The following is a 19225-nucleotide window of genomic DNA, read 5'->3' as shown; positions in this document are numbered from 1 at the left end:
TCTGGCCAACGGAGGCAGGCGATTGGCTGAGGGAGAGAAGAGCGTCACTGACACAGAGGGGGAGCTCTGAGGATGCTCCACTGAGCTGGGAGTGAACACATTCACTGGGAGTTTGCATGGAGAACTGAGCTTTCACCAGCTGCTCACTAGGAACTGGTATCCTCTGCCAATTCATCTGACCCACGGGTGATATATATATATATTGTCGTTCCGATTCAGAGCTTGTTGAATCGTGCACTCAGCTGCAGCCATGAACTACCTGCGCAGGCGTCTCTCGGACAGCACCTTCATCTCCAACCTACCAAATGGATACATGACAGACCTCCAGAGGCCTGACCCCTCTCCGCCTCCTGCAGCAGCCCCAGCCAAGTCTCCTACGGCTGGGCCTACTCCCCCCGCTACCTCCCCAAATCCAGAGAGGAAAGCTCAGCCAGCTCAATCCAGTGGGGCAGGCTTCTTCAGCTCCATCACCAATGTAGTCAAGCAGACAGCTGCTTCAGCAGGACTAGTGGAACAGACTACAGTCACGACTCCCAAGAAGTTTAAGATCCTTCTGGTCATCGATGAACCGCAGCAGGAATGGTGAGAACAAAACTGTTGTTGCTGTGCGAGGTCTATGTTGTGGCTTAAATAATTGATGTTTGTTATTTGCACTTAGTTAATACAGCCACAATCTGTGAGATTGATAAGGTTATTCTTCTTGAAAACTAGCCTGTCCTCTTAACCAGGTCAATCTCAAAAAATGGGTTTCTTTGGTCGAGCTTTGGTTCTGGTTAGACTTAGTGATAAAGTATTGTTTAAAAGATGTGCCATTCAAAAGGTCTGGAATCTGTCTTGGGCTTTGCAGACTTGATCAGGTTATTGCCTGCATACTGACATCACTGCATGTCAGAGTAATGACAAAACACAGACAAGACCCTTCAGGAGGGGAGGAGATCTGGTCAGATCTCTATAGTAACAAGATTAAAACCCTCTCTTCCTGTCTGGTTTTGACAGACATCACTGTATTTTTATATTATCGTAGTATTCACAGTATAGCTCTACTATCATATCAGTATATATTTTGAAAATATCTCATGTAATTCACTTTCAATCAATCAATCAATCAATCAAGATGATGCCATAGCTTTACATCATTCATGAAAGTAAAGCTATCAATATTCAACAGGCACTGTGTGTAGGAAGCTTGTTTTCTCCATGGAGTAAAGACTGCAGTGCCTTCCAGCCCTCAATGAGATTTCCCTCCTGCTCTGTCATAGGCAGCATGTCACATGACCAACCACCACCACGCTATATTGCGACGGTCTTCAATACTACATGGTCGATCACACAAGTGATACATGAACCTGTGCCTGGAGAGGAATGTTAAAGCATTATATAGTATGCCACATGCATGATCAGACATGTTTGAGGCGATTGAACCCCAGCCAGCTGCAGTGTCTGGGGTCTATCACTGAGAGCTAGTTTACACAGTTAGAGGAGCAATCAGATTCTTTATGTACCTGGTGTGTGGAGCAGAGGCCTTTGCAGTGTTCATCAGCTAGTGTTTGATTTGATACCTGGTGGGTGAGAAATGTATTTTGTCAGTGAGTAAATGTTGAGCGACAGCTTAAATAACTGTTTGCACTGGATCCAAAGCCAAGAGCCCAGTCTCATGGAATCCTGTATGTTGTTTACCAGTGCAGGTTCATGCTGTAGCTAGGTTGCAAAAAATGAATAAGGGCATTATACTAATACGACTTTGCTGTTTTCAAGGTTAAAGCACAACATTTCTTTATCATCCAGTATGCAGATGGGAGAGAGAGAGAGGAAGAGTGTTAGCCTTAGCCTAAGGGACACATCTGTGCATGGATGACATGTTGCATGAGCTGTTTCTGAAGGTTACTTAGGCACTCTGAAACTGAAAGATGCAACCCATTGCATAACGCCAATGTTAATGCAACCACAAAAACATATTTATTGGCATCTTCAGCTGTAAACGTCTAATATCCTTTTGCAACCCTTGAGTGAAATCTCCCTTTGATATTTTATGAGCCCTAAAGTCTTTGAGCCCTACATCTTTTAATGTAGACTGGCAGACAGGTCCTCTTGTCTCCAGTCCACATGTAATTTTGTCATGAGAGAGGCAATCTGTTTGGTGAATAGAAACCCTAATAAGATCAGACCTTAATTAGCTAAAAGGATGTGATCATAGTGAGCACGTCGCTCTACCTTTGCATGGACAACAGGATGCTGTAAAATGCAATAATACATTGGCAATCCCCTCATATATTTTACGAGATGTCTCGTTCAAATAATGAGATAAAAGTGCTGCCAAGCATAAAAGGTCACTTGTCTTAGAGAATGTTGAGAAGACAGATGCAAATGACCATTCATACTGTTCACTTGGCTGCTGAAGCTGATTTTGTAGCTAAAATGTTAAAGCAGTGTTATTCTGACCAGTCTTCCCTGAACTCCCCCAGATCCAGAGACTGGAGTAGCCCTCAGTCCTGAGCACTTTCTAGCTCTTCTGTTCCCAGGCTATCACGTTTACGCCTCTTGACTAGAATATAAGTGATTGTCCACCTATCTTTTTACATACCATGGGATTGGTGGCTAAAAGGACTGTCATTGTGTGTGTGTATTTGTATGTGTTGGTGGGGGTGGAAGTGGGGGTGGAACTTGGCCTCTGATAGCTTTATTTATAGCTTTTGTATGATTTACCCACATATTTTAGACTGTGGTTGTCAATCACAAGGACAATATTTGCGACTGTTGATTCACCTATGCAATTCATTTTCCCTTCATCATTCATTTAGAACATTGTAGATCCGTAGTTTGGTTATCTTGTAAATAATACATCATATTTGCACTGAGAGTAATGTAAAAGAGTGCCATCAAGCCTATTGGTCAGCAAGATTATGTCTGTAAATGAAAACCTTTTTATATGATATGCCTCTTCATTTGTCTTTCTGTGATATAAACACAATGACATCCTGGCCAAGGGCTGTTTTTTATTTGTTTCAGTTTGTGGTGGGGGCTGGTTCAAGATCAGCAGACAGGGTCAGTCAGGTTCTGAAGGCTCCAGGACACACTGAAATGGAACCAGACACAAACTCTCCAGTCCCCACTGACTGAAGGCTTGGCCCATAAGCCCTTCTTTCACCACGTCCAAACTAGAATCTATGTTTATATTTATATATGTAATGAGTTTATCGTTTCTGCACATTAGGTCCCTGAGGGGTATGTTAAATGTTGCTGAAAGTTAGCAAATGTTCTTTCAACAGTCACTTACCGGTAAAATGAATTAGTATCTCTTTTCCTGTACCCTGCTATCTTAATTGGAGAGTGCTGATTAGTGGTTGCCAAGATAACTAGACAAAAGACTTGTGGTGCTAGAAACAGAAAAGCTGCAAAAACAATACTGTATGTCTCTAATTGCCTGTAGAACATAGAAGCCATAATGGTGAATTACTAACTATCCCCATGACCGAAACTTGATGTAGTGATGGAGATTACGTCCAATCATGCCTTTATTACTGCAATTATGTTTTTAACTCTTTAGAGGAAGAGCAATTAGATGGGAACGCACCACAAATGTCTCACTGTCTGTTGTGTTTAATGAAAATGATGCCCGTCATGTGTCACGGTTTCAGTGTTTGTGTATCATTATGTACTCTGTTTTGTGTAGGTGTATGAGAGTGCATGTTATCATGACCCACCCTGTACTGTAGCTCCCACAGAGCAGGGATGACCTCAGGGATGACCTCAGGGATGACCTCAGGGATGACCTCAGGGATGACCTCAGGGATGACCTCAGGGATGACCTCAGGGATGACCTCAGGGATGACATGGGTGCCCTCTTTAAACCCTACAACATAGTTCCCTCGACACATCCCTCCTTGCATGCTGCAATGGATATAACATCCCAAAGGAGACATAAGAACATCTTGTAGATCATTAATAGAAAACCCACCTTGACACAACAGCTCTGTGCCTGATCCAGGATATTGTGCTGATGGACATTGGTGGGTGAAAGGAAGGTGAGGTAGAATTGAAACTGTTCTCCTTACAGGCTCTATTGACAGATCCAAGGTAAAGTGTTTAGTGGTTCACTAACACCTACCAAAATGTAGGCAGCAGTTCCTCACTGACAGCCTTCTCCTTTTTCAATTGCTGAACATTATCTTCCAAAATTATGAACAGAAGGTGGGAAGACACTCTAATGTTCTGCTTTTCTAATCTTTGTCAGCAAGATACATCTTTGAAGGGTAATTTCCTTCCTGCTGTCAGGCTTGCAGATAGCTTTTTCATATTCTGGTTGTTCTGTTTGGAGTTCGAAAATATCAAGGACATGATGGGCCCTATACAATCCATATGATGTAAGATGTTTCTACTTTTAGCATACATCCTCTTGTGATACACCTGGACACCAGGTCTTCAGATGTTTCAGGTCTTTCAACAATCAGACACCCTCACATGGTGATGTTGTTGAAGCCCTGGCTTGTGTTCAGATGGCACTGCCCCACCCACGGTTCTCCTGTCCTGATCCACAGCCTAGGTGGCCAACTTGATGGCCCCTTTGCTTACTGGCCCCTGAGATGCCCATTATGTTGAAGACCAGACACCTCAGTGGACTCACATATCACTCTACACACACATCACCCTCCACACACACATCACCCTCCACACACATCACCCTCCACACACATCACCCTCCACACACATCACCCTCCACACACACATCACCCTCCACACACATCACCCTCCACACACATCACCCTCCACACACATCACCCTCCACACACATCACCCTCCACACACACATCACCCTCCACACACATCACCCTCCACACACATCACCCTCCACACACATCACCCTCCACACACACATCACCCTCCACACACATCACCCTCCACACACACATCACCCTCCACACACATCACCCTCCACACACACATCACCCTCCACACACATCACCCTCCACACACATCACCCTCCACACACACATCACCCTCCACACATATCACTCTACACACACATCACCCTCCACACACATCACCCTCCACACACACATCACCCTCCACACACATCACCCTCCACACACATCACCCTCCACACACACATCACCCTCCACACATATCACCCTCCACACACATCACCCTCCACACACATCACCCTCCACACACACATCACCCTCCACACACATCACCCTCCACACACATCACCCTCCACACACACATCACCCTCCACACACATCACCCTCCACACACACATCACCCTCCACACACATCACCCTCCACACACACATCACTCAAAGAAAATAATCTGCTTGAAGCCTTTAGAGATCAACATCCTGTCTGGTAGGGGTGGGAATCTTTTGGTACCTCACGATTCGAATCAAATCTTGGGGTCACGATTTGATTAAAAATCGATTCACGATTTTTCCAAGATTTAAAAAAATAAAATAAATCAAGACTGAGTCGCAATTTGAATGTGAATCGATTTTTCCCCCACCTCTATGCCTGGCCTCTCTGGCAGCAGTTTCTGGGAACTTCAGTTGCTTCCCCAGGTCAACCTTCAGCTCTTATGTCGTTGCTAACAGCCAGGCATTTGATGGTTGCTCCTTCCCAGCCCTGCAACGGTGTTCTTTGCTCTGTGAAGGCACTTCCAATGGCTAATCCCACTGCAGATGGTGTCTGGCTCCAGAGGAAGCCCCTCGACCGGGGTTTTGGAGCAGCCGCAGAGGATGTGCTCCAGGGTCCCTCTTCTCAGGTGCAGAGGTCAAGGCTTGGTAAAACGTCGTAGACTAAAATCTAGAACATTTTATGAGACTGAGAAGAGTCATCAGTACGCTAATGTTAAATAGGAGGTTGGGGCTGCTCGAGTAAAAGTGTTTTAGATTTCCTAATAAGTTTGTTGAACTTTCTAGAGAGGAAATTTAAAGATGCAATTCAAGGCAAGGAATTCTCAGTAGTGTTATGAGTTCACAGCACCTACTCTGTGTCTTCCTCATTAAAGGAGCCTGCCAGTCATCCAGCAGGCTGTGTCCAGTGACAGGAGTACTGTCCTACAAATCACTCAGCATTCAGAGAGAACAGATGGAATCATCAGACTTACAAGACGAATGTCACAGCGTGGATCTATCCTTTTTTTATTATATTTTTTTTTTTTACTGAAGTGAGCAATAAGGCATTAGTATTCATATCACTGTCACCAGCCTAGCTAGCAAATCATCTGTCCATCTCAGACACACACTCAAATTCACACCTAAATGCATAACATTGTCATGATATTCATACAAAATATTGTTTGGATTTTTCAGGACTGCCTGCATCGCTGTCTTCAATCTCTCATTCTATTTTAAATGCCTTAATTTAAGAAATAACTTGGGTCTTTCAATTTTGCAGTCATGCTCTCTGTTTGTCTTTTTCTCTGTCTCAGGCATTACGCTTCCACTTGAGATTTGACACATTTGAATATATATATATGACATCAATCCAGGTTCTGCTAACCATTTAGCATTATTTGGGAGGCTGATGGCATGAGGCTCATTCAGCCTGAGTGGCTCCTGCTTATCAGAGAACATCCATCAACCTTCACCACAAGTACCAATCTCCAACTAGGCCCATCACCATGGGAACCTTCCCGTTTAAAAATATCAAACTATCCCCACAGCATGTTGTCTTGAACTTTTGGCTGCAATTTTGCATAGATTTTCTAATACCGGTACCTCAATATAACATTGATAAACCGGGTGGGTGTTGTAAAAGAGATAGTTTCATCCATAAGACAAATGACTTTACTGTCCGACACTGTGCTTCACCGTTTTAAACTTGGATTGGGAAGGAATTGAGTTTTTGTGCCAATAAAATCTTTTGAAATAATAAAACCCTTATAACAGGTTCACCCTGAACAGACAAATCAACAAAATTCACTATGTTAAAATAATGCCAAAAGTGGTAACTGAAAGAAGGGGACAGTTGTAAAAAGGAGACTGTTTCTTAAACCAACCCTGACCTATTTTCTATTCCAATGCATGCGTTGTCACTGACTGTGAGTCATATCTGTGGCTGAGCTGACTGGATCTAAGGACTGGAGCATCTATTACAGCAAGCAGAGTCTACAGGCCTTTCATTCCCTCAATCCTCCTCAACATTCATATTCCTCTTGTTTCCCTCCCCAGACAGATAAATTCCCCTCTCAAATGAGATCAGTCATGAATTATTCAACCACCCCCCGATACTAGACAGGGTGTGTTGTGTTTGGCAAACAATGACAGCATGAAACAAAAGTGGAAATGTATCGAAGAATTCCTCAAGTTGTGGGAAACAGTAGTTTTTCAGTTAGTAGGCAAAATAGTAGGATCAATGTCAATAGAGGGTACTAACCATTATCTGCAGTGCCCTTTATTAGGCTGGTCCCAGAAAATAGGTGTTGTGTTCTGAGCTACACTACTTAAGCCCAGTTCCAAACTGATTGAGGAGAGACAATTAAATATGTTGTGCTCCCTACATGAGCACAACTGAGATTTTGGCCATTGAAAATTCATTAGCTTAGAGCACTGCCATGGTAACACTGAACAAAGAAAGCCAATGATGTTATTGGTACTCTGACACTAGGTCTGTGTTCATTAAGCACCTCTAAGGCTAACTGTGCTCCTCCCATCAATGCAAGGCAACTTAGGTATGCTGCTCTCTTTATCCATGGCTCCATTCAATAACTGTGCTCTGTTGGTTCAATACTCTGCAGTCTGCCTGTCTGGAGAGACTAAAGAGAGCACCATCAGTATGGACAGAGCTCCATGTTTAGTTGACACGGGGCTCAATCAGTTCTACTCAAATTCAACAAATTAGCATTTTAGGGGCTCAAGCCTACAACTGTCAACAGTCAGAATGCAATGCAATGAGAGTTAGAGGGATAACTATCACCCTAAAGTCTATCTGCCATTTGAAGTATATTCAAATGCAAAAGATTGTTGTTCAGTGGTCAACTGACTGCAGTGTACCATTCAGTGAAGAGCCACTGGGTGGCAGCAAGGGTTTCAACCATTATGTGAAATACACGTGATTGAGACGTACTGTAAATACGCCACAATAATGGCAAATTTACTAACAGAGATTCTGTAAATTGTTTATGTTACGTGCATGATTGCAATTCAAGTATTAAGATGCATTTGTCTCGTCCAATATCGACCCATGTCATTTGCAGTTGTAAAATGATAGATGGTACAACTTACAAGAGTACAGCTATTATTTATTAATTGGGGAAACATCTTTGTTGTACCATATTGCACAGAAAAGGTTAATCGAAACTGTGTTTCTGTGTTGCTCAGGGCAAAGCTTTTCAGAGGGAAGAAAGTGCAAGGGGATTATGACATCAAAGTGGAACAGGTAAGCCTTATTAGGAAAGCCGCATTGATTTCCTTCTGTCCTGGGTTATTACCTATCTTGACATGCTGTGTTATACAGAGATTGGCTGTATTATCAATATTCCTAACCTGTCTTCATATTGATGTGTCTGTCTCTTTTTTCCTCAGGCTGAATTCAATGAGATCAATATCGTGGCTCATGCCAATGGGACCTGCAATGTGGACATGCAGGTGCTGAGAAATGGAACTAAGGTGGTCAGGTGAGACCCTCGCACACACACACACTTTTCATGTTGTCTATGTATGTCTCTAACACATGCTGTTGTTTACAGGTCGTTCAAGCCTGACTTTGTCCTCATCCGTCAGCATGCCTTCAGCATGACCCAGAACGAGGACTTCCGTAACTTGATCATCGGCCTGCAGTATGGGGGCATCCCCAGCATCAACTCCCTGGAGTCCATCTACAACTTATGTGACAAGCCCTGGGCGGTAAGCACACCCAGGCAGTCTGGCAACATGTGCTGAATGAGAATGCAGCTCAATGACAGTGACTGGGAAGCAGAATTTGTGGGCCTTTGTGGGTTTCCAGCCGACGATAATATTGTCTTTAACGACCCATTTGAATTTGACCTCATTCGAAATGTGACCATACTTAATGAAAAGAAACAGTATTGTCTGAATGACTCATTTCTCTATGTCTCCAGTTTGCTCAGCTAATAAGCACCTACAAGAAGCTGGGAGCAGAGAAGTTTCCTCTGATTGAGCAGACCTTTTATCCCAACTACAAAGAGATGGTGAGAGCCTGAAGATTACAATCTCACGTCCTCTGAAATGTGTTACATCTTTGTAAAAGCTGCAGTAGAGGTTAGGCTGAATATGAGTCATGCTGTAAAACTTCCAAAAATGTTCAGGTGATTATGTCATGTTTTCCTGAAGCATGAGCATGAGTAGAAATAAAATGACATCGACATGGTCTTGGTTCTAGGTAACCATGCCAACATTCCCAGTTGTGGTGAAAATTGGACATGCTCACTGCGGGATTGGAAAGGTAGGAATATTGCATATTGTAGTACTTGTATATATTGTACTTGATTTGTTTCTGGGATAATTGTTTGTTTGATAACGTGGTTTTAACAGGTTATACTTTCCAGTACATTTCATTTTAACAGCATGTGGTGTCAATTAACCTTCTATGAGTATGTGTTCACAGTTCATCGTTGTCTTTGTTGATTGATTGACTTAATTGATAGTTGTCTTTGTGATTGGATCATTCTCTGACTTGTGTCCAGGTGAAAGTGGACAACCACAGTAAGTTCCAGGACATTGCCAGTGTGGTGGCTCTCACCCAGACTTACACCACCACAGAGCCCCTGATTGACTCCAAGTACGACATCCGCATCCAGAAGATTGACAACGACTACAAAGTGTACATGTACGTATAAAAATGGTTGAACGATTGTTGTGTAAGTGGACAAATGAAGGTGTCGGCGTGTAAAGCATTGTGTCCTGCTCTGCAGGAGGACGTCTATCTCTGGTAACTGGAAGACCAACACTGGCTCAGCCATGCTAGAGCAGGTGGCCATGACTGACAGGTGAGAGAGTCGTTCCTCCATCTCATGAAGGAAGTTCATTTTATTTCCATATACTGTTTTATCCAATCAATGTGCATGAGTGTCATGGGGACACCAATTACAATGGCAAACCATGACATTTGTATCTGACTCAGTTGAACTGATAACGTTTAACTGCACAGCAAAACCGTGCCAGTGTGTACTAAGAAATGCAGGTGCACTGACTTTCAGGAATCATAAACCTCAATGAACAAGTATTTTGAGGGATGATCCTATCTTCCTCGTGTTTAGGTACAAGCTGTGGGTGGACACCTGCTCTGAGATCTTCGGGGGGCTTGAAATCTGTGCAGTGAAGGCCATCCATGGGAAAGATGGGAAAGACTACATCACTGAGGTAAGTCGTCCATACAGTTCAGCCCAGAGGGTTGGGAGCGGCAGGGGGATGAATGGTCATGATGGGGTACTTACAGTACCGGCATATTCTCCCTGCCAGGTGGTGGGCTCATCCATGCCCCTGGTAGGAGAGCACCAGGCAGAGGACAGGCAGCTCATTGCTGACATGGTGCTGGTGAAGATGAACCAGCTGGCAGAGAAGCCCCCTGCAAACTCTCCCCAGAGACCCACCACTATACAGCCATCTCAGGTATGGTACAGTGAAGTCAAACACGCATACACAAATGCACACACACACATTTTGGCGTGGACTATCATTGTCGATGTGTTTTCTTGCAGAACGGCGGACCTAAAGACATGGTAGCTGAGCTGACCACTAAGCCAGGCGCAGGGCGCCCTCCTCAAGGTTGTCTGCAGTACATTCTCGACTGTAATGGCGTTGCAGTAGGACCAAAATCAGTCCAGGCCAACTGAGCAGCCCAGAATAGAGGGGGTCTAGATAACACAGGTGTACATTGGCTGAACACAAATGCAGAGGAGGGCGGGGAGGTGGAGAGACGGACTGTGATCCTGATATTAGTGTGGCACTGTCGTGTGCCGGCCTGGACTGGGTTTCTCCTCTATGCAGCGTCAAAATGTACTGTCCACTTTGTTTCCCTGTTGATTTGTGTGCTTGTAATGGTCGCCTCTGTTTACCTGTAACCGTGGTTTTTCCTTGAGGCTGTTGTTTACTATGTAATAAGCAGATTGTGCCTATACTGAGTTCAGTGCTGCGGTGTGCCACGTGTTTGATTCAGTCATTTGCTATTCTTTGCCCCCCCTCCCCACCTCCTCCCTTCATTCTACATTTTGGTGTGTACTTTTAGATATTGTTCAAACTGTGGTTTGTTGTGCAGTTTGGCGTTTGTGTCATTATATATATGTGGGTGTGTATGAATGTAGTGGTAATTATTTTCATACATATATACTAAATCGATATTTATTTTTGTTTTGCATGATTGATCCAAAGGCAGATGACAGTGCAGTATGTTGTAAATGTAAATGGGATGTTGATAGTAACATTGCTGTTATTACAGTATATCCTGTTTCCTGGTCGCTGTGATTTATGCCTTGTGAATATGTAAGAGAATTAATATTGTATAAGTTATACAAAGTAAGTTTTACAAATTACATTTATCCATACACTATCATGTTTTATGGTTAAGAACAGACACTCCTGACAATGAATCCCAGGGGTCTATATCAGTTATTATTCTAAAGGAGTTCTTTATGGCATCCTCTATACAGTATTGCATAATTAATTAATTCAAGTGAGGTGATCTTATCTCAGTGAGTATGTTTGAATTATTCCAAATCCACACAGTGAGACTGACAGTTTTCCAAACTGTCACTATGCACAGATTCACACCACGCATCGTCACTAAATATACTAGATTAAATACAACACTTACAATAGTTCAGTGGACTTACCGTTTATCTTTTTGAGCCAAAGAAAGAATATTTCATGTTGTGTAACTCAGCACTTGATCATGCCCCTTGCACAGTCCCCAGTGTAAATATTTAGGAGTTGGTGGTGGTAGCAGCAATGGATATGGGAGACTTATGTCATAGCGTTAGAGTGAAAGAGAAATGTTTCAATGTTACCACATTATGTGACAATAACATTACACCAAATTGTGAGGTTTCAGTCAGTGGCGAATGATCTAATAAATGATGTTATTAACTATATTCCGAAACAGAAAACTGTGCAATGGTAAGAAGGTGTTGCCCAATGCATCTTCAGAAATAATTGATCTGGTTTTAGATTCAACCACAACTCTGTTTATGTACATTGTCACGTGTTGTAATGGGGTTGCCGTGGCAGTGCTGCAGTGATCTGTATTGGGTTATGTATGTTACTGCCATTTTAATGATTTGTCGTATTTGCCTTAACATACTCCTTTTATGAGTTGACAGAGAGTTTTCTTTTTTAGCTTCATATTCTATATTTTTAAACTTGATCTTCCTTTGTGACTTTTCGGAGAGCTATATTCATAAATGTGACAACACTTTTGACACAGTGAACACTGTTGTACATTGAAATAACTGACACCAGTTCACCTTATACATGTTAGGTGACTTAGAGGCAACATATGTTTCCTATTCCTATTTCCTATTGGTCACATAACTCATTCAACATTATGATTTGTGCAACATTTCCAACATATTCGTTTGTTAGTACAACTGTAAAAAATGTTCAGCAAGCTATGTGTGCAATTCTTTTCCAAGGTGTATTAACTGCCATAGTGTCTGTGAGAGTAAGATGGAGAGTAACTTTGTAAAAGCCTTGCCTGTGGCTTTATGGATGTGCTGTTTTGATCTGTAGGAAATATGCCATGACGCTTCTACTGGAGAGGATAGAGCAGACATACCATGGTCCTAATAGTTGAGGTTTGGTGCATTCATTTGATTGCAGATGTTATTACAGTAGGACATCTTAATAATTGGCCATTGTTGAAAGTTGTAAAACCTATTGGACAGCAGCTATATGGGACCATGGGTAGCCCACTAACTGTGTACTCTTGGAAGTGGTGTTGGACTGTTTTAAAATCCTGTGAAGAGGATTACAATATTAATATGGAAAATCCCCCTCATGGATATTTCCCTCATGTCACTGGCAATAAAGCTTCATTTGCAATATGTATGGTCTTTGTTGCCATATTTGTTATTGCTGCCAATGTCACATTGTCCACCTTACATGTTAAATTATAATGGACAGGTAAGATACTTACTAAAATATCATACTATGATATGACACTAGTGAGAACAAAGACAGTCAGCATTTAATACAATCAGTTATACAGTATCTTTCTCCAGACCTGTGCAACTGGCTGGATCAGGAAAGTTGGTCAAAACCTGTATGTGGTCAAATCAGAGTATTAAAAGTGGGGAGAACTAAAAAAAACTAACAAACGGAATGGTAGCTTCTTTCCCTCCAAGTCCTGGAGAACTTGTATTTTCCAACCATGATGCATGAACACCCCACATTGCTTTTAATGCATGGAGAGATAGCTGCGGTTTGGTGAAATTGTACCGCTCTGCTTCATGTGCCTTGTGGCTTCAACCCTTTCCTGTTTAAAAACTGTGAATGGAAAGTGTCACAAATTGAATTGTGCTTTTTTACTTATAAGAAGACAAGAAACACATGTAAAGCAGTACCACTTAAAATGTACTCTCTCTCAGCCAAATATGTTTTAATATCATTTAGTCTTTCTTGCACTGAAACTAGGGGGTCCTGTGGATCCTAAAGGATCCCTACAGCAAAGTCTGAGGCCTGCTCCACAGTCAACCCCTAAAGCCTTGGTTAAGGATCCAGGCACAAGGCCCATCTCAACCACACAGCAGTCCCTGCCTCAGTCAGCCATTCAGGGCAAGGCAACTACAGGAAACCTGGAGGCGACACCTCAGCATGATAAACCTTTTCCCCCAGGATGGCACAATTCCAAACCCCAGGTCCAAACAGAAGCTGCTCCTGAGGCCCAAGGTGAGCCATCAGCCCAGCTGCAAAGTGAGCCGCCTTTTCAAAACCCAGTGAAGGCCTGGAGCCATGAAGGCCAGCCACCTGTGGAACCAGAATCAACGGAGGAGAAGACACAGGCACATCCACAGCTGAAGTAAGATGTTTGAGGAGGCTAGGAATGTAAACAGGACGTCCATGAAGTTCTGTTGTATCTCTGAGAGACGTTTACATATAATTCTTTCTTTTGTTTTGCAGTAAATCCCAGTCCTTGTCCAGTGCCTTTGGCCTTAAGGAAACATCCTTTTTTCGCACAGCCAGCGAAGACGTGGCCAAGGCTGAGACCATCCGCAACTTGAGGAAGTCCTTTGCAAGCCTGTTCTCTGACTAGAGACGGGCTGATCAAGCAACAGACAGAAGGAATTAAAAGTGATGCATCAAAACTGTTTGTTTCACTGACCTCTTTGTTCACTGAGCTTTCACCTTCCTCTGTGACCATGTGTTCTACCAGTCAGAACAGACTAGGCTTTTTCAGTTATATTAAGTGTGCGCAAAGGTCAACCATACAGTAACGTAGGCTCAGAGAAACATGTAGCATCAAAACAAGTGTCCCTGTACTGCAGTGGATATGCACATCAGATATAAGTTGCATGTTTTGTGTTTGATGAGTTTTGACAGTGAATCCTTATTGTTAATGTACTAAACTTAAAGTTAAGTATTATCTGTCATACAAACATCTCATAACACTTAAATAATGATCTTGCCAATGGCAGGTAAATTATGTGTTTTAAAGGTAATATGTTAAATGCACCTGTGGTTAACTTGTAGTCAGATTCTAATTTATTTGTGAAATGTATATTTCTCCAATGTGGTTTGCATGTTTTTTTTTCACCATTGTTGCTGTAGTCCTGTTGTAATCTCTAATAAACATCAATATGTACAAGACAAGCCTATTTTGACATGGGATACATGTACATTGAAACAACGAGGCAACATAAGCACATCAGGATGTCTTTGTTTACGTATTCAGAGGTACAGTCCAATTTATCATCTGTCAATTGATGAAATCATACATTCATTCTTACAGAACTTTTTATGCCTCTACTGTGGAGATAGTGTTCCTTCTTCCCACTCCAGAGGGTGAGTTTAAGGGGAGGGATTTAGCTGGGGCAGAGGAAGGAAGGTGCACTAAACTAAACTACCCATAAATGAGGTGTCACTTGGCAGCCTGACGCACAGTATACCTGCTCGGTTTGTAGGACGACAACGAACAATCCTAACAGACTTGGTGAAAAAGGTCAACAAAGGTTCAGGTTGGTGTTCTTTAGTTCTTTTCTTTGAATTTATGATCTGTGAAAGCTGTTCTGTGTTAAAAAAATTACAAACAGGTATCCTAGAATATGTTTTAAAAGTTACCCCCAATGGGATCAAGTTCAACTGTATGATCAATGTCTGATCTTGAGACAGTTAAAAGGTATTTTGTAACATTATAGACATGTGGGATGAGGGAATTCTCAGAATTCTTGTGAAGAGGCATTTTTTTTATCTTTCCTTTATCTTTTGGCATCATTAACCTTTGAGCCTCTTGCTGAGCGCAATACATGAGTTATTGAGTACCTGTCTGCACAGGTACCTGTCTATACAGGTACTCAAATACACTTAACATATACACAAAATACACTAAACACAATTTGAAAAATAGAATTAAGAAACAGTCTATAATTAATGGGTTATGTTGACCCATTTTGCTTTGGAGTTAAATCAAAAATGTCCCCAGGCAGTTAACCATTTAGTCATTTAGCAGTTAATCATTAACTACTTCTAGAAATGAAGTGTAGTGGTGATACAGAGCAGAAAAGACTGTTTGTGTCTACCACACTGCTGTTTCTAATGCTGAGTTCTGCTCTGTTCCCTGGTTTCTCAGAGATGGTAGACAGTCAGTGGAATGTTTGGTCCATGAGTTCTGGGCTCAGCCCACTGGACCTGGCCGAGATGGATACAAGAGCAAACCCCTCTGGCATGATGTTCCTGTCTGCCATGGAGCACCAGTATTACGCCCCCCTGGAGCACAGTCACAGAGATCCACAGCTTGCCAGGGACAGAGAGCACACACATTGCTACCCATCCCATCACATGTTCAACCAATACCACAGTAAGTCCACAGTGACACAGTAACTGCTGTAGTTTACCAGCCATTGTTTACTCACCTAGTCATGAGTTTTTTTAAGATGTTGTTTCCCTTCATCATGTCTGCTCTCTTATCTAATATCTCTTCACGTTTAGGCTCACTGAAAGTGGAGCGTGAATTACCACAAGCACCTTCTCCACAGCAGCAGCAGCAGCAGCAGCAGCAAGACATGGGTCTGCATCCACACAGACCCCAGGCTCCCTTCCTGTCCCCAGGTGACACAGACTCACCAGGGGACATGGGCCAGGACATAGACTGCAGAGTGTGTGGGGACAAGGCCTCTGGCTTCCACTATGGTGTCCATGTCTGTGAGGGCTGCAAGGTTAGAATGGCAACTGTTCCTGAAGTGGTAGTAAACCTGTATGGGCAGCCTTTGTTTTTAATACTTAGCCTTTGCTTTCTTTATTGTACAAAGGAAGATTAAACTTTAACAGTAGACACGATGAGGAAACACCTGCTAGACTATGATCCCTTAAGTAGTAAAATTCATAAAATGAGTCAAATGAATGAAGTTAAATATGTGACAAATACAGAGATGCAAAATCCTATCTGTCTGTCTGTCGGTCTGTCTCCTCACAGGGATTCTTCCGTAGAACCACAAGGTTGAAACTACAGTATGAACCGTGTGTCCTGCATTGTCGGATTCACATTAAGAGTCGTAATAAGTGCCAATACTGTCGCTTCCAGAAGTGTCTCCAGGTTGGCATGTCACACGATGGTAAGCAGCATTAGGTTAAAGACTAACAAAAAAAACATTGTGGCATACCAATCCAGTTATCTACTCAGTCAATGATTTCAAAGATCAGGGTTATGTAAAGTTACTTGTAGTTACTTGTTAAGGTTACTTACAAAACAAAGTATTTGCTGGAGGAAAAGTAAGCCACAATAATGTAGGCCCTCCCATTTGAATGTCTCACAGTCAAGGATATGCTGTATCATTTGTCTCTTTAGTTGTTAATGTCAGTTTACCTCACAGTGATCATTGTACTTTAAATCACTTCAATTGAAGGTCTTGTTAAAACCACTGTTGTTGAAAATATTAAATTCTTGTTTGTGGTAAAAAATGACTGTGCTTTCAGATCCGCTATGTTAATGTCAGTCCACTAATTTCAGTCAAAAGAAATCAGTGTTGATATGTTTTTAAATGTTTCTGTTGTACAATCTTGGAAGGATGTTGGTTTCCTTTAACAAACACATCAAAATGCCAAAGATTATGCTTGTGTCAGAAGTCTTGTTCACAATTTTGCACCATTTTTTAAACAGACAATAATAACTCCAACCAATCAGGTCTTTGTCTACCCTCCAGCCATCCGTTTTGGCCGTATGCCCCATGTGGAGAGGGAGAAGGTGCTGACAGAGTACCTGGAGCTGGATCCCAGCAACTCTGCGTCTGCAGAGCTGAGGGCCCTGTCCAGACTCCTGGTGAGCTCCTATCATAAGCACTTCCCCCTGACCAAGAGGAAGGCCAGAGCCATCCTCTCTGGGAAAGCAAACAGCAATGCAGTAAGGAGACAATCCTGCCATGTGATGACTTCTGAACGCTATTGTTTCTTATAATGAAAGCATCTGTGTTAATATTTGTCTAATTTCACGCACAGATGGAAAAACACAAAATTAAACATATGTCCTGTTATTATGAAACAACTTTAGAGGAAATAACCACCTTCCTTTGTAGCCTTTTGTCATCCATGACATGGAGTCCATGGTGGCGGGCCAGTACTATATGAACTGCAGACAGCTGCTGGTGGATCACCAGAAGCCTGAGCAGCCACCTCATCAGACCCTGCCGGCCCAGCCCTGTTCCCAGGAAGCCCAGGGAGAGCTGGAACTCTCCTTTTTTCGTAGAGTGCAGTTCTGCTTGGCTGAGGCAGTGCGTGAGCTCACTGAGTTTGCCAAGAGCATCCCAGGCTTCAGTCAGCTGGACATGAATGACCAGGTGACTCTGCTGAAGCACGGGGCTATGGAAGTCATGACTGTCTTGCTGGTGCCACTCATGAACAAAGATGGCACACTGTTAGCTTATGGACAAATCTTCCTAACTCGTGAGTTCTTCAAAAGCCTGCGCAGTCCTTTTTGCCATATGATGGAGCCCAGGTTTGAGTTTGCGGTGAAGTTCAACATGCTGGAGCTGAATGATAGTGACATAGCACTTTTTCTTGCTGTCATCCTTCTCTGTGGAGGTTAATATCCAACTCAATTTCCCTCTTAGATCCAAATTAATCAGCTTTGGACAGATGCCGAACTAATCCCTAAACCCTGAGTAAATTGAATTTCTTTGATTATACTGTATATGAGATCAATGACCAAATAATTTTCCTCCCCATTGCATGTCTTAACTCATCCCTCTTGATCATTCACATCTCTCACTCTGTCCTCTCCTGTCCCTCACCCCCACCCCCTTAACGGTGTGAAGATCGGCCAGGCCTGGTGAACGTGAAGCCCATCGAGGACCTTCAGGACCTGGTGCTGCAGGCTCTGGAACAGCAGCTGAAGACCCTTCACCCTCACTGCCCACAGCTCTTCGCCAAGCTCCTGCAGAAGATAGTCGATTTGCGGCCACTGGTGGCTAACCACGTCCGCCTCATTCACCTCCTAAAGGAGACGGAGCGGGACATGTGTCTGCACCCTCTGCTGAGAGAGATCATGACCGACCTGTACTAGCACTGGGGATGTACTGGAGAAATGCCTTTGTTGAAATCCAAGAGGGGATGGGTGTGGGAGATGTTGTCTGCCTGGAACTGTATGATTGCGTCATATTATATCATTTTCCGTACAAACATTTTCTTGTGCCGTTTCTAAAACAACAATCACTGTTCTGACTGATGTTCAAAGCAGCTCACTGTTGCCATCTGGTGGAGGCTGATTCAACTCAATGACGACCCACCGTTTCACCATCCGGATGCTGTTTGCACCAAATACAAATGGTGCATGACATCATGTTAACACAGATTATATTATCTGAAAATCACTCTGCTCATTTGGTTATGACACCTCTAATTGGCTTTGGTTGGAATTTCATTGTCACTGTGGTGTCCAGCAGAATTGGTCTCATGAGAAACCAAGTTTATAGTTGGCTAATCCCTCTGCTGTGGTCTGGATTTGCTGTGATTGTGTGTGAAGCTACAGATGTCATCAAGGAGGAAATTGGCTCCAGGGATCTGTCAGCCTTCTGGCTACCACTGTCCTCTAGTATCCACAAGCACCTGTCACCATGCCCGTGCCTGTC

The 19225-nt window shown here is 42.9% G+C and overlaps 2 protein-coding genes across 2 annotated transcripts; both read left to right on the top strand.

The window, feature by feature from the left end:
- Positions 1 to 124: 124 nt before the first annotated feature.
- syn2a (synapsin IIa) lies at positions 125 to 14202 on the top strand. The gene is made up of 13 exons (XM_084681370.1): positions 125 to 582; positions 8316 to 8373; positions 8520 to 8611; positions 8684 to 8840; positions 9056 to 9145; positions 9337 to 9399; positions 9641 to 9783; positions 9869 to 9943; positions 10214 to 10316; positions 10416 to 10565; positions 10655 to 10721; positions 13584 to 13968; positions 14070 to 14202. Exons 1-13 carry the CDS (start codon positions 251 to 253, stop codon positions 14200 to 14202), a joined length of 1848 nt encoding a protein of 615 aa, XP_084537496.1. The 5' UTR covers positions 125 to 250.
- Positions 14203 to 15040: 838 nt separating this feature from the next.
- Positions 15041 to 18776, top strand: LOC146252047 (peroxisome proliferator-activated receptor gamma-like). The gene is made up of 7 exons (XM_084681371.1): positions 15041 to 15124; positions 15736 to 15963; positions 16095 to 16321; positions 16579 to 16717; positions 17306 to 17502; positions 17675 to 18179; positions 18413 to 18776. The coding sequence occupies exons 2-7, from the start codon at positions 15738 to 15740 to the stop codon at positions 18658 to 18660; spliced, it is 1542 nt and encodes a 513-aa protein (XP_084537497.1). The 5' UTR covers positions 15041 to 15124; positions 15736 to 15737; the 3' UTR covers positions 18661 to 18776.
- Positions 18777 to 19225: the final 449 nt, after the last annotated feature.

This window comes from Hypomesus nipponensis, chromosome 18, assembly GCF_054491055.1.
Source record: "Hypomesus nipponensis isolate SF chromosome 18, ASM5449105v1, whole genome shotgun sequence".
Classification (NCBI taxonomy): domain Eukaryota; kingdom Metazoa; phylum Chordata; class Actinopteri; order Osmeriformes; family Osmeridae; genus Hypomesus; species Hypomesus nipponensis.
The sequence above is the reverse complement of the archived record's forward strand: the minus strand, read 5'-3'. Positions and strand labels throughout refer to the sequence as shown.

Coding starts and splice junctions, on each gene's coding strand:
- syn2a (XM_084681370.1), top strand. CDS start 251: ATGAACTACCTGCGCAGGCGTCTCTCGGACAGCACCTTCATCTCCAAC. Junction 8,841..9,055: donor TATGTGACAAGCCCTGGGCG/GTAAGCACACCC, acceptor CTATGTCTCCAG/TTTGCTCAGCTAATAAGCAC. Junction 9,400..9,640: donor CTCACTGCGGGATTGGAAAG/GTAGGAATATTG, acceptor ACTTGTGTCCAG/GTGAAAGTGGACAACCACAG.
- LOC146252047 (XM_084681371.1), top strand. CDS start 15,738: ATGGTAGACAGTCAGTGGAATGTTTGGTCCATGAGTTCTGGGCTCAGC. Junction 16,322..16,578: donor ATGTCTGTGAGGGCTGCAAG/GTTAGAATGGCA, acceptor GTCTCCTCACAG/GGATTCTTCCGTAGAACCAC. Junction 18,180..18,412: donor TGTCATCCTTCTCTGTGGAG/GTTAATATCCAA, acceptor AACGGTGTGAAG/ATCGGCCAGGCCTGGTGAAC.